This window comes from Equus przewalskii, chromosome 3 (genome assembly GCF_037783145.1).
Source record: "Equus przewalskii isolate Varuska chromosome 3, EquPr2, whole genome shotgun sequence".
Lineage (NCBI taxonomy): Eukaryota > Metazoa > Chordata > Mammalia > Perissodactyla > Equidae > Equus > Equus przewalskii.
Window position 1 is genome coordinate 60176188 of NC_091833.1, and position 16167 is coordinate 60192354.

General features: G+C 38.9%; 1 protein-coding gene across 4 annotated transcripts in view; it reads right to left on the bottom strand.

Annotated features, from left to right (window-relative positions):
* Nucleotides 1-10147: 10147 nt before the first annotated feature.
* Nucleotides 10148-16167, bottom strand: part of USO1 (USO1 vesicle transport factor) — a 95894-nt gene continuing 89874 nt past the window's right edge. For all 4 annotated transcript variants that reach the window (XR_011538671.1, XR_011538670.1, XM_070614630.1 and 1 more), the window contains 3 exons: nucleotides 15640-15747; nucleotides 11731-11946; nucleotides 10148-11188 (listed from right to left, as the gene is read on the bottom strand). Coding sequence is in view for 2 of the 4 variants with exons in the window: in XM_070614630.1 (XP_070470731.1) it covers nucleotides 11099-11188; nucleotides 11731-11946; nucleotides 15640-15747 (414 nt within the window). In the remaining 2 variants the exon portion in view is untranslated. The remainder of the gene's footprint in view (nucleotides 11189-11730; nucleotides 11947-15639; nucleotides 15748-16167) is intronic.

A 16167-nucleotide genomic window follows, 5' to 3' on the forward strand; every position in this document is an offset into this window, starting at 1 on the left:
GAAGCCAGTGCAGTAATAAATGCTGAACAGGTAAACTTGCCTCATCTGTAATTCCTTAATAACAGAGACGGAGTTCAGTGTGCAGATATCCACAATGCAACAATCTTCTATCTCTTTCTAATACCCTTCTGACAGTAAGTACAACTTTTTATTCATGTAGATTTACTGTTGTCGCACAATTTGATATTTTAATTTAATCAGTTTGGGAAATTTTAATTATACAAAGTAGGAAGGATCGAAAATAGAGGGCAGGGGCCGGCCCCGTGGCTGAGTGGTTAAGTTCGCACGCTCTGCTGTGGTGGCCCAGGGTTTCTCTGGTTCAGATCCTGGACGCGGACATGGCACCACTCATCAGGCCATGCTGAGGTGGCATCCCACATGCTACAACTAGAAGGAGCCACAACTAAAATATGCAACTGTGTACTAGGGGGATTTGGGGAGAAAAACCGGAAAAAAAAAAGAAGGAAAATAGAGGGCAAAACCCAAAACTTTCAAGCTTTTTTAAAATGCAAAGAATGATAATCAGATTAGTTGCATGAGGACTCCATTGTTAGGTAATAGACAGTGGTAAAATTTTCAAAGACAGTGAAGACAATGGGTCTATTTTCATCCAAGAGCCCACAAATCACCTCTAAAAATGCTTTCAAATCAATTTGAACAAAGGCAACCTCCTTTCTGAAAGAAAACAAGAAAAAGAAAAAAAAGCCCATTTGGGCATCCAAATTATCACAGGAACATAGGCATTATCACACTAATATAAAGCAAATGAAAGTCAGAAAGAATGGGCGGAAGGGCTGTCCTCCAGTCCCTATCTCATTCCCTCCCCACCTCCACAGCCCGTGGGTTCACACCCTCCCGATTTAAGAAGCTGAAAAAGAATACACATTCCTGGAGTGGAGAATTGGCCCATCTTGGGTCAAGAGTGCAACGCTGAGTCCAATCAACTATAGCCAAGACAGAAGCATTTAGCAAAGGAAAGATAAGGTTTACTTACACAGAGTGCAAGGGAACAGGCTTCCCAAATCAAAACAAAAACAAAAACAAAACATGCAGGTATTTAAAGGAAAAGAAACTCACATTACCAAGGTTATGACTGCCACATTAGTCTGCTCGTGGTGGGAAAACAGCAGCTCTCCCACGTGATTATAATTTTCACAAAGGTTATGACATGTCTTTAGACATCAGCAGAGCAAAAATCAGGGATAGATAAGATTATGTGGATTACAGCGTCTAGGAAATGGTCAAGCCCTTATTGTTTTGGAGATGAGAACCAGTCAGGGTGACTCCAGCCTTTTTGGTTGAGCTCAGGGTACAAAGCTTTGCTCGTCCTGAATTTGATCTGTAAAGTGCTCAATCCCCCTGGAAGCAAGACGAAGCGTCAGCTTTTGCTTCTACAATTCGCAATCCACGCGTACAGCAGCCCACTCCACCTAAGGGAGGCAGATACAGGGCTGCTCTGAACTGGACACACTTCCAGAAGAAAATGTTTACTGCTGCCTGGACATGCTAAGGCTGGTTAAGCCTAATTACAGAGCCGTAGAAGTCTACACTGCGGATTCCTAAGCCTTCACATTTGACCAGTACTTTATATAGAGCACTTTCATGCCTATTCATAGAGTCAACCCTCAAAACTCTGTGAAAAAAGAATACTAGTTAAAACTTATTCAGCACTTCCCGTATGTGCCATCCAGTCATTGAGCATTTACTAGGTGCTGGGGACTGTTCTAACATATTCACATATATTAACTATTAATTCACTTAGTTCCCATAACATGCCTATGGACACAAGGTATGATTACTATCCTTATTTTACTGGTAATGCAACGGAAGCACACAGGGGTTGGGTAATTTGTCCAAAGTCACATAGCTTGAAAGTGGTGCAGTTGGAATCTGATCCCAAGTAGGCCAGCTCTGGAGTCTATGCTTTTAATTACTGTCCTACACAGCCTCTCCAGAAATGAGCGCTATTCCAATTTTACAGATGAAGAAATAATCAGTTCGAGAAATTAAGTAACTTGCTCAAGGTCACTAACAGAAGGATAAAGCTGAGATTTTAAATCAAGTCTTTTGATTTCAAGCCAGGTTCCTTTCAATAATAACACAGCAGCAGCAGTAACAACAGTTGACAATTACATACAGCTATCTACGTCCCATGCACTGTTAGAAACACTTAACATACATTAACTAATTTAATCCACAGCTCTATAGCATAGATACTATCGTTATTCCCATTTTACAGAGGAGGAAATTGAGGCACAGAGAGGTTAAATAACTTGCCCAAGGCCACACAGCTGGGAAATGGCAGAGTCAGGATTCAAACTCAGGCAGTCTGTCTCCAGAACCTAGACTCTTAACCATGACTTTACACTGCCTCTCCGTGCTCTACAATTGTCTTCTTCAGCAGGATCAGTAAGGGAAAGAAGGAAGGACACATTTACTGGTTACACTTTATATACCGTGATTGCTAAAATCACTGCACTTCCCTGTCAGGTCTGTCCTTGTGGAAAGATGATGCTTTGCATTGACATTAATTTGGCCTTGACTGACTTTGGTCATTGAAATGTGAATGGAAGTGATGCCACTTCTAAGCAGAAGTTCTAAGAGCCACTGCTGTCTCTTTCCCCTCTGCCACGAGACCTGCCTGTCCCAGACAGAAGCTGCTTCTTCAGAGTTGGTCTGGGAATGAAGATTTGGAGCAAAGCCACAGCCGACATACCAAGGATATGAACACAAACAAGAAGTACCCTTGGGTGTTGGGTGTTGTAAGCCATTGAAATTTGGGAGTCATCTGTTTCCATAGCATAACTCTGCCTAAGCAGACTTATGTGTATGTACTGAATATTTCATCTTCACAATAATCCTATCGGGTAGGTATAATTAGCTCTAGGAAGAAACTAAGATTCACAGAGTTTCAGTCACATGCTCAGTGGTATGGACTGAATGTTTGTATCCCCCTAAATTCAGATATTGAAGCCCTAACCCCCAGTGTGATGGTATTTGGAGATGGGGCCTTTGGGAGGTAATTAGAGTTAGATGCAGTCCTGAGGGTGGGGCCCCCAGATGGGATTAGTGCCCTTATAAGAAGAGACACACCAGAGAGCTTCTCTCTCTCTGTCTCCACGTGCACATAAAGAAGAGGTTATGATGAGCACACAGCAAGATGGCAGGCCTACAAGCCAAGAGAAGAGGCCCCAGAAGAAAGCCTACCTTTCTATCACCTTGATCTTGGACTTCCCAGCTTCTAGAACTGAGAAATAAAATTCTGTTTAAGCCACCCAGTCCACGGTATTTTATCACGGTAGCCTGAGTCAACTAAAACACTCAGAAATTTAAAAGTGTAGGGGGAAGGGTTTGGACTGAGGTCTGCCTACTCTTCCCACTACTTCAAGTATCACATCCATTTGCTCATCTACATTAAATTTGTAGGGTAAATGGGAAAACAAATCGACATCGGTGCTCACCAGTTATGGAACACAATGTTTCTAACGAGCTCAGTCTGCAGATGAATCACTGATTGCTATGAACCAGCGAGTGGAAAGTAAACTGTTTAGGAAGACACTGATGTAATGTAAATGTAATGAACTTTCCACTAATCTTCAGACACTGCTAATTTTACAGAGCTTTAAACATGGTAGGCAATCACAAAAAATATGTTAAGTGGAAACTACTTGATAAGACAGCATTCAGAATATTTTTAAAACCATAAAATGTGCATTTCATATAAATCTGAAAATTATATTACAAATTGGGAAGATTGGTCACTTTGGTGCTTGGGTTATGTATGTAGTCTGTGATATAATTCGTGTCTAACATGAAAGAGTAGGACTTTTCGACACCAATCACTCTGTCTCAGCAAACAGCTATGGAGAACTAAGAAAAGGTTCTATTTTATCCTGTGCCTATGCCTTCTGTACACATGGTGGTGAGGGGAGCATTCCATATTTTCCTGGGTTGCCCTGTGAGAGGCAAGTGTTCCTGTGGTGTGGCACCAGGGAATGGACTGCCTCCAGCCACATGTTGGGGAGGGACCCGTCCCAGGGTCAAGAGATTGACGGTTGCCATGACCATCTCTTGGAGCGGGACTCAGGGATCTTATTACCCCCGCCTCATTGGATTGCCTACCCAGTATCCCTCCACTAATGGCCCCTTACCCCTATCTTTCCATCTTAGCATGAACTTAATTTTGTTCAAATATTGCCCAACCCCACAAAGCTGTGTGCTCTAAGAGATGCTGCCCAGTCACTCACCACACCCCACGGGTCAAAGGCAATCAGTCAAGGCAATCACTGTGGTCTTACTTCCTTTGATGGTAATTGGTTTGCCAGTAAATGGGTCTGTGAGCCAATTCTGGCCACGAGACTGGAAGATACAAATTGAGTTAAAGATTGGAATACCAGTCCTTCTTCAAACGCCATTCTGCCCCACATCAGCAGTAGTCACAGGTTTTGATTGTCAATCAATCTTGTAAGCTACAATAGACTTTATTCTAATACTTCATTTTTCAACTTTAGGAATATAAGACAGGAATACTGAGTGAACAGTACCTTCAGGCCATCAGGAGGCTCTGGGCCTACCCACATACACAGCTTCTTGGCCCCCATTACCCACCTGGGTCATGTATAGCTGCTAAGGAAGTTCAAGGTGCATGGGTTGACTTGATTGGTTTCTCACCAGTTGTCTATCTGGGTGCCACCTTACTGCTCTCCACATGCAGGTGCAGTTCCACAGATTGGAGATTTCACAGCAAACAAGGCAGATAGCTTCCAGCAAAAAGCCTTCCTCTCCAGCTTAACATGGTGATTGACAAGGAAACAGTGCTGTGAGAAGGCAGATCCAAGGTCACTTTCCCAGGTAGGCCTAAATGTCTTTGGCAACTCAGGCCTGATGTTAACCCTTATTCACAGGATATTGGCTGGGAGCTTCAAGGAAAGGTTTCCAGGCCCTTAAAGGACACAGAAGATAAAGTCTCATTCCTCTGGACATCCTGAAGTTGATGCTTGGAACTACATTTTCCTGGTCCATTTAGTTTCTCAAGCTCCACTCTAAGACATCTATCTTCACAATTTCTCCTCTCTCTTCAAAACTCTTTCCCAGTTCTTACTTTCAAATAATATCTTGCTTCTTATTTAACTGAGAAAATAGAAGTAGTAAGAGAGTACTTCTACATCCCCATCACCACACACCAAACGATTTCCTTCTTTATCCATACTCTCCACCTCTCCTCTTGTTACCATGGATATCTTGTCTACGCTCCACTCTAAGGCCAGCCCCTCAACCTGTGCTTTAGCTCATTCCCCACTCATCCATCCAAGGACATCACTTTAGCAACTGTAAACCCTCCTGTTCTCAAGTTGACTATTCCCATCAGTGTATAGTCGTAGTATTTCCTACTTTAAAAATGTCTCTTACTTGGCTTCACATCCTAGTCCAGCTATGGCCCATTTCTCTACTCCTCATTATAGCAAACATCTCAAAGGAGGTTTCTGTCTGTTGTCTTCAATTCTTCTAGTCTTACTTTTCTGAATTGAATGTAACTTGTAATGCAAGTGATCTTAAATGTTACTAATTCATAAACTCAATAAATTTTTTCCATTGAATATTGATAGTTACTATGACTCAAAATTATTAAATGGGGAGAAAGAGTACTTCAGTGTGAGAAATCCATCACTGAAATAGCAACATATTGGCTTACCTTTCAAATACGACCAAACAGATTAAAGAAATCCTCATGTTCAAACTTGAAGAAGTTGTTACTTCTTTGAACCTAATAACTATATATTTTCCCCATAACTGGTTTATTTACTTGCCCTGATACGGGAGGATTTGATTATGATTCAAGACAAATTAAAATATTATCTTTGCAACTCAAGTATATGCTTTGTCATTCTTTTGAACACTAGATGCTTAAGTATTTATCAACAAGAAAAATACTAATTATGCGAGAATAGAAAATTTAAGTTATTCAGACATGTGATGTATTAAATGAGGTAATTTACAATGCTTAAAATCTTACTACCTTTATTACATGTTTATTATATATCTTTATTAGCTATCTAATAGCTGCTTTAATAAGCAATCTCAACTGTCTGTGTTATAATTTCTCTTTAAAATACAAACTTGAAATTTTATGATGCTTTCCCAGGCACGAGAATGCTGAATTGTGGCAATAACCTGGTGAGGTCAGTAGGGTAAAAACATTCTTCCTTTTTTTTTTTTTTTTTAAGAGATGGAAAAGATAAAATGCTTGTGATAAAAATTAGGATATGAAAAGAAGATCCTGAAATCTTGCAGCAATCCAGAGGAATCTCCCAAGTCGAAACTGAAACAGATGTAGCAGTCCAAAAGTACACCTACACAAATACAGAATGGCTTCACAACCGCACGTGTGGAAAACAAGCCAGCCAAGGCATCTGCAACGTTATACCGTCTCCTAAAAAGCTAACAAAATCTTGGAGTGAATTGAAAATACGACGTTTTTGTGCTTACCCAGCATTTACTGAGCATTGCACCAGCCTCGCTTTATATGGAGTAAGCAGCTGTCGGACAAGGAAACTATTCAGGACATAGAGGTGATTGCTCTTTCCATCAACTTGGGCACCACATACATTTTTATCCAAGGAACCACTAATGAACACTTGAAGGAGCATGGAAGATTGCCTGGAGAGTAGACTCAGGGGATATATGTTTGCTGTTTAAGACTGCCTGACCGTGAAGGACTCAACTATGATCAATGAATAGGCCCACAGGAAAACTGATTTCATCCCAATATATAAAGGCAGAAATCTCTAATGGTAAAAATGACCAAAATTGGAAAGGAGATATGAGAAAGGAAAAAAAAGAGGTATATGTACCATACCATGGGGATGAGATATTTATTGCTGCATAATATTATCCCAAAACTCAGTGGCTTAAAACAACACTCACTTATCACCTCCCAGCCTCTGGGTTAGGATCCAGGCATAGCTTTGCTGGGTCCTCTGCCCAAGGTCTCTCACAAGGCTGCTAGCAAGGTGTCAGCCAGGGCTGCAGTCATCTCAAGGTTCCACTAGGGCAGGAACCACTTCCAAGCTTGCATAGTGGTTTTTGGACAGGATTAAGTTCTTTCTGTGCTGCTGGACCGAGGGCCTCAACTCCTAGCGAGCTGTTGGTTGAAGGGTGCCTTCAGTTCCTTGCCACGTGGCCCTCTCCACCAGAGAAGTACTTGAAAGAGCCAGGGAAAGACTATCAGCAAATTGAAAGAAAATGGACAGATATGAGACCTCCTGAGGGGTTAAATTGTAGCAAGATCAATGAAAAAAGCTTTTTCAAACTAAAACTAGTCACAATTGCTTAGAGTGGACATGGAAAAAACCTATGTCTAGACAAAATGAGCTAATTTGCAAGAAGGGAAACCACATTTTAAGATAGACGTGTGTCATGCCTTACTGTTTTCCCCTCTGACTTAATTTTTATTTTGAAAAGTTATAGAAAATCCTGGTTTCTGAGTTGTAGACATAGAAAAATTGTAAGAATACCTTCTCTTTAGAGTTTCTGGTAGGGAAACAAGTCTCTAATCCACAAAAGGAGCAATTTGATAAAATAACTTGTGTTAAAAAAGAACCCTTTCAAATGACAGAATGTAACTGTTAACAAATACTTTCTTCAGATACTATCTTCTATTTGGTTAGCAAGGCAGACTTCTCAAAAAACAGGTTTAATTAGGTTCATTAGTAAAGAACTAGTCTGCATCAACAAAATGCTTCGTTAAAGCAGGTTCAAAAAGAATTGTTTTCATTTTCCAAAAATGCAGTAAGAAATCAGTTTAAAGGTCATAGCTTTCTCAGTTTTCCCCTTAATTCCAAGGTGCAAATTTGCTCCAGAGTAAAGATTATTTCACTGTTCATTGAACAATTATGATTCCTTCCCCACCACTGAACTGCCTAAAGGCTCAGTTTCTGGCTGTCTGCTTCCCATACTCACTCCCTGTAAGAACTTAGCCTGCTGGATGGACTTAAATGCCATCTATCTACTATTTTTTCTACCCCTAATGAGCTCCAAATTTCTATATCCATCTGCCTACTGACCATACCTACTTGTACAAATGCCTCTACTCAGGTCTCAGATTTAGCAAGCCTAAAAACACAACTCTAGCTCACCCCCAAACCTGCCTCTCTCACCATCTTCGAAGCAGCAAACGGCACTCCCTTTCCCCAGGAGTTACTCCTCTTGCTCCCCTACTCCCCAGACGCAAGCAATTCAAGCCCTCTCAGGTCTACCCGTAAAACACATCCCCAATTCTGTCACTTCGGGCACCTCCACCTCTACAATGTACTCGGAACTACAACTGCTTTTGCTTAGATGATGGCAATAGCCTCCTACCTAGTCCCCTGGCTCTCTCTCAGCCTCCTCCAGATAGATAATTCCCGACATAGCAGAGAGAATAATGTATGAAATAGGAATCATATCTAATCACTCCTCTGGCTTCCCATCAAACTCAGAATAAAATGCAAACTCCTTTCCAGAAGCTACATAGCACTTGACATTGTCCTATGTACTTGTTCACTGTCCTTCACTCCTCCAGTATGTAAGTTATACGGGGACAGGACTTATTCTGGTCTTATTCACCACTTTATCCCCAGTGCCTATATCAGTACCCGGCACATCATACACTCAATAAACATTCACTGAATTAGTCAATGAATTTTGCTGTTACAGTCAAGATTTTTGTTACAATGAGCACTATGAGGCCCTTACCTGGCTGCAACAAAACTCAAACTTAAGGGTTTGATTTTCAACCAGCATAATTTCAGACTAGTAACTTAAAGCTTTAAACGTAAGCTGTTATTTTACCAAACCCTTCATAGTAACTTTGGGTGATTATCCTTTTCTTTCAGAGGTACTAGAGGTGGAAACCATACATGAATAAAACTTCAAATCAGAAGCACAAATATGTTTTTGCTTTATGATGATTGCTCCATTGTTGTAGCTCTCAATATGTGGAAACAGCCCTTAATGACAGGGCTGACAAATGAGCGGAGGGAAGAGCATGTGCAAAAGCAAAGTGAATGAAAAAGCAGGATATACGCTGTACTAGCAAGTATCTTGGTATGGCCCTAAAATATACTTGAAGGGAGATAAAGCTAGAGAGAAGCAGAACACAGACTCTCATCCACCTGGCTAAGGCCTGCAAACAGTAGGCACCTACAATCTCTTTTGCTCATATTTGCACTTTAGAAGGCTTACTGTGGTGAACATGGAGATGGCAGAAGGGTCAGGTGGGGAGGCGACCACCAGACTGGAGGCAGAGAGACCAGCTGAGGCAGCTCCAGAAGCAATCCAGGCAAAAAACTACGGCTAAGGTTAGGAAGATGGTTCTTTGGGCTCCAGGCTGGAATGTGCAGCTACAAGGCCTCCTCGTGTATTCTTCCAGGCCAGCCTGAGTGACTGAGTTTTGGCAAACCATCACTGATTTTGCAGATGTTTCCTTCTGAAGATCTGTGGTTTTCCATCATCTACGGAAGTCTTAACTTACTCCTGACCCATTTTTCTTCATCCTTATAACACTAGCCTGAAATGAAGTCATTCACCAGTTGTTCATTACGTGGTGAACTTTAGGAAGACTTCACAGTCTGAGCTCGTCCAGTGACAGTCATGTGGTTCTCTGACGGCAAGTGCCACCTCGGAATGGTGGTGCAGTGGTGGGAAGATGCAGGGGTGCCGTGTGGCATTCACAGGTGCTCTGTAACACACAGCCATCTCCCTTTTCAAGATACGTGAGGACACTTCTCCTCTTTCAAAAGTTTGTGCCCCTAGTGGACTGTTCAAACTATTCCTGAAGCTAACCGGCAGATGAAATACATTATCCCCAACTCTTGTGTCTGGCCTTTAATAAACCTACTTCTTTTAATGGAAATCATTGCTAAGAACTTCAATGCTCAGTTTAGAAACATCCAAACCCTTCTCTAACCTCTGCTTCTGCTCCAATTGGCCGCCTCCAATCTTCTGGAATCTTAATCATTAGTTTTGAATGATAAGATTGCTTTTAATATTCAGTTACTATAATGTACTTTTAGTAAGAGAACTCCTCCACCACTTCCACTTGCCTCATCTTTTATTAAGAATAAAGTACTTTTTTCAAAATCTTAAAAAAAGGAAACATGACCAGGGATTAAGTGAACATAATATCTATTTTTATTACGAAAACATTAAATTTTGACACATTGCTTCATTTGCTTTTTAAAAATCTACTATCTGACTTAAACCTATTCAGCAAAAATGCCAATAAATTATATAAATCATAGTTTGGGTCTTTTTAAAACTAGGAACATAATATGTTTTACGATACTCAATACTAAATCTGAGTTGTATGAGCTGTTAACTTTAATTTGTTTTAATGTTTACCTTAAAATAAAACCAGAACCAACCACATGCTAAATTCACTGTTGCAAAAGTTTCTCAGGAACAGCCTCATCCTGACTGTATGTCAGTATCTTTCCGTTTCCTCACTGAGGTACCGAATGCAGCCATATCAGGCATCAAGGCACTCACTCTAACCTGCCCTACCCTGCACATCTTAGGAGTCACACTGAATGGAGGGCTGATGATGTATATTACCCCCAGCCCATGCCACCTTGCCTTTAAATAAATCCATTTCTTTAAAAGGAAATCATTAGCTAAGAATTCTAATACTGAATTTAGAAACGATGATTCCAATACACATTAAATCAAATGTGTTAGTACTTAAAGCCACAAATTCTGACAAGTGAAAATAACAGACACATACAGAACTTATGTAAACAACCAAGGAACTAAGGCAAATAGCACTGCCACCACATGCCTTAAAATGGTATATTTTTGGTGTCTGAAGCTATTTGCAAATTATATTTGGGGACAGTTCAGGAGAATTTCAATAAAAGATGTGTGTTCTGCATAAAGTTAGAGTTTCAGGGTTTCCAATAGGGGTGGCATCATTTACAAAATACATCAATAGTCTTATTAGTGAATGTTTTCCACTTGATTTCGAAATCTTTATTTTCTGTGGAGGCAAACCAAAGCACTGTCTTAAGACTTCATCTTCAAAGTTACCACATAATCTCTATCATGCCTAGAGATTTTAAAGCTAGATATCATCCTGGTCCTTTCCATCATCTTCATTTTCCTCATCCTCATCATCCTGGTCTCCGGATTCAAGCTCATCCTCTTCTTCAACCTAAAGGGAAAATATACATTTAACACTATGAAGATTTGTTCACTTCACATTCAACACATGGCGATATACACTCTGTTGATAAATTCTTTATTCCAGTAATTATAAGCCATCTGATTTCCTTGATTTAATGCTCAAGGTTCCCTCTCATTTTTAATATGAGATGAGCTATATAGGTTAACTTGCTCACGGATAGTTATACCTCTCTGCACACAAACCTGAAACAAACATGGCAAAAGAGAATGGCACATTTGGATGGTGAGAGTAATCGATCATCATAGGAGCAATCAAATTAATTCACTTTCTAGGTTTAAAGCCCAAAAGAGAACAGTTAACATAGCTGGAAACTGTGCCTAATCCACGTTGTAAGTCAATTCACTGAACACCGTGAAAGCAGTGTAGACAATATCACATTCATGCACCTACACATCTATGCCTGTAATATAGATACATAGGCATAACATTTCCAGGCCACAGTACAAATTTTAAGAATATATTATAAAGAAACATAATATAAACCATGTTTGGAAACATTTCAATCTTACTGGATGACCAAGTTCCTTGAGTTTATTCGTTAGTGCAAGTATTTTCTGATCCTGATCAGCCAACAACACCAAGAGATCATCTTGTTCTTTCTTAGAATCTGTAATGTCCACCTGGAGCTTATTTCTCTCATTTTGTAAAATGGCAATGGTACTGTTAGATGAATTCAGCTGCTCTTTAATAGCCGTTCTTTCCTCAGACAGAGCTTTAATTTCATTCTAGGAAAAAAAAGGTGAAAATCACTAATCTAAAATTAGTATTTACTTTCCTAGACTTTTTAACAAATGTGTTCTTTCTATGACAAATCACTGTACTTATTCAATATGAGGAGTTTTGGGCTGGGGGCCTGGATGGGAGGTTTAAAATACAAACACACATACACACGTACGCACACACATCCAGTAACATAAGAATTTATGTTAGGCTACCTAACCAAGATGGTTATATAGACATCCAAAAAATAGTTTTAATTAGCTATTCCTCAAAATATCCTAAGAGATAATACCATTTCAGGTAATCAGAGGAATAAATAAAGACACAAAACATTTTACAGCAGAAGCCTAGTTAGTGACAAAATTAGAACTCAATTAAAAAACATTTTTTTATCCTAACTTCATACATAGAATTACATGGGAAAGAAAAATACTTCAAATAAAATCCATGGCTTAACAATAAAATAATCTGAATTCTCAACAAAATATTAGCAAACTGAATACAATACATTAAAAGGATCATCCACCACAACCAAGTGGGATTTAGTCCAGGGATGCAAGGATGGTTCAACACCCGCAAATCAATCAATGTGATATGCCACACTAACAAATTAAGGGGTAAAAATCATACAATTATCTCAATAGAGGCAGAAAAAGCATTTGACAAGATTCAACATCCATTTATGATAAAAATTCTCAATGAAATGGGTATAAAAGGAAAGTACTTCAACATAATAAAGGCCATAAATGACAAACCCAAAGCTAACATCATACTCAACAGTCAAAAACTAAAAGCTTTTCCTCTAAGATCAGGAACAAGACAAGGATGCCCACTCTTGCTACTTTTATTGAACACAGTACTGGAAGTCCTAGCCAGACTGACCAAGCCAGTCCAAAACCAGGCAGGAAAAAGAAATAAAATGCATCCTAACTGGAAAGGAAGAAGTAAAATTGTCACTATTTGTAGATTACATGATTTTATAGACAGTCACATGTTGTTTAACGATGAGGATACATTCTGAGAAATGCATCATTAGGTGATTTCAGCATTGTATGAACATCACAGAGTGTACTTACACAAACCTAGACGGTATAGCCTACTGCACACCTAGGCTATATGGTACTAATCTTATGGGACTACTGAAATACGTGATCCATCACTGACTGAAATGTTATGTAATGCACAACTGTACAGAAAACCCTAAAGACTTGACCAAAGAACTATTAGAAATAAATGAATACAGTTAAGTTGCAGGGTGCAAAATATATATACAAAAATCTGTTGCCTTTCTGTATACTAACAACAAAGTAGCAGAAAGAGAAATTAAGAACATAATCCCACTTACAATCACAATAAAAAGAACAAAATATCTAGAAATAAGTTTAACCAAGGAAGAGAAAAAAGTGTACACTGAAAACTATGAGATACTACTGAAAGAAATTAAAGATACAAAGAAACAGAAAGATATTCTGTGCTCAAGGACTGGAAGAATTAACATTGTTAAAATGTTCATGTTACCTAAAGCAATCTACAGATTCAATGTAATCCCTATAAAAATTCCAATAGCATTTTTCACAGGAACAGAACAAAAAGTTCTAAAATTTGTATGAACCAGAAAAGATCCCAAATAGCCAAAGAAATCCTGAGAAAAAAGAACAAAGCCAGAGGTATCACACTCTCTGATTTCACACTATATTACAAAGCTATAGTAACCAAAACAATATGGTATTGGCAGCACAACAGACATACAGATCAATGGAACAGAACTGAGAGCCCAGAAATAAACCCACTCATACATGGACAGCTAATTTATGACAAAGGAGCCAAGAACATACAATGGAGAAAGGAAAGTCTCTTCAATAAATGGTGTTGGGAAAACTGGACAGCCACATGCAAAAGAATGAAAGTAGACCATTATCTTACACCACATAAAAAAATTAACTCAAAATGGATTAAAGACTTGAATGTAAGACCTCAAACCATAAAACTCCTAGAAGAAAACTTAGTACGCTCTTTGACATCAGTCTTAGCAATATCTTTCTGGATATGTCTCCTCAAGCAAGGGCAACAAAAGCAAAAATAAAAAAATGGGACTACATCAAACTAAAAAGCTTTTGCACAGCAAAGGAAACCATCAACAAAACAAAAAGACAACCTACCAACCAGGAGAAGACATTGTCAAATCATATATCCAATAAGGGGCTAATGTCTAAAGTACATAACTCATACAACTCAATAAAAACACCCCAAACAACCCGATTGAAAAATGGGCAGAGGATCTGAACAGACATTTTTGCAAAGAAGATACACAGATGGCCGACAGGCACATGAAAAGATGTTCAACATCACTAATTATTAGGGAAATGCAAATCAAAACCACAATGAGATATAATCTCACACCTGTTGGAATGGCTATTATCAAAAAGAGAAGAAATAACAAGTGTTGACGAGGATGTGGAGAAAAGGGAATCCTTACACACTGTTAGTGGGAATGTAAATTGGTACAGCCACTATGGAAAACAACATAGAGATTCCTCAAAAAATTAAGAATAGAACTACCATATGATCCAGCTATTCTATTTCTGCGTATTGACTGGAAGAATATGAAAATACTGATTCAAAAAGATATATGTACACCTATGTTCACTGCCGCGTTATTTACAATAGCCGAGATATGGAAACAACCTAAGTGCCCATTGATGGATGAATGGATAAAGAAGATGTGGTATATATATATACATACACATATGTATATATATGTGTGTATATATATACACACACACACATACACAAACACACAATGGAATACTACTCAGCCATGAAAAAAGATGAAATCTTGTTATTTGGAACAATACGTATAGACCATGAGGGTATTATGCCACGTGAAATAAGTCTGATGGAGAAAGACAAATACCATATGATTGCACTCATATGCGGAACACACAAAAAACCCCAAAAAAACAAAAAAAAACCAAACTTATAGAAGTAGATCACAGATTGGTGGTTACCAGAGGGGAAGAGCATGGGGAGAGGTGAAATGGGTAAAGAGAGTCAATTTTATGGTGATGGAGGGAAAGCAGACTTTCAGAAGCAAGTATGCTCTAGTATACACAGATGTCAAATTACAACGTTCTACACCTGAAATTTAAATCATGTTTATAAACCAATGTTACCACAATAAAAAAAATTTTGACTACAATCTGAAGGGTACAATCACACATTATTTTCCTTTTTCGATGTCTTTTATTTTTATTACTGTTCCCTCATTCTTTTCTTTATGTTATTTATTCTCATTTCTCTGTCACATAATAGGCTGGCAGGATTTAACGTGCTTATGTTCCTTAGCCTTAGGGAAAGCCTACATGTGCCTGCGTATTAGCCAAATTTGTACTCATTTTTTATTGTGATTAGAGATGATTAGAAAACTTAACTATTTTCAATGATTTTTCCTTTCAAAGTACATTCATATACATTCTTATTTTATATAATTGATACCATTATTTGAAGTGGCATTTAAAAATCTCCATTTGTGTCATCTTTAATCATCAAAATAGGAATGCACATGTTGTGAGAGAAAATTACACCCCATTAGCTTTCTTCATAAATCTAAGGATTTGAGAAATTAAATGAGAAACATCAAATTTCCTGGAGTTCATTTCATATAACATGCAACAAATAAAAATTTCACCAAAGCCAACCTTTAATTCTTTAGTCTCCTGTAATAATGCTGACAGTCTTCCTTCCACATCAGTAGTTTCTGTGGCCATTCCAGCTTCGCTCTCTCCTGGTACAGGAACTGATTTTACCTGAAAGTAGAAATTGGAAAGAAATGCTTCTTTAAAGTTACAATCAATGACATCCCCAAAGTGATTTATTTTCTTGCTATTTTGAAGTTTTACTTCCACTAAGAGACCACATACTTCCTTATTGTTTAGAGGCAGTGAGTGCTCTCCCTAGAAAGGTGAGCTCTCCCCTCAGAGGAGGAGGAGGCTGAGTCAGGAGTGGTGTGGCATCAGACCTCAGCAGAGTACAAGGCAGTCTGGGCTAAGCTGCCTCAAGGTCGGGCCAAACAAGCAACCAATGAGACAATCTCACGTAGCTGCAACATAGCATTTAATAAGCAGAGAATATTTTTCAAAGCCTTTTCCTCATAAAATTTCTGTAAGTTAAGTCCACACTGTCATCTCAGAGAGACAGGTGGGGAAATTGAGCTGAATGCCATTAAC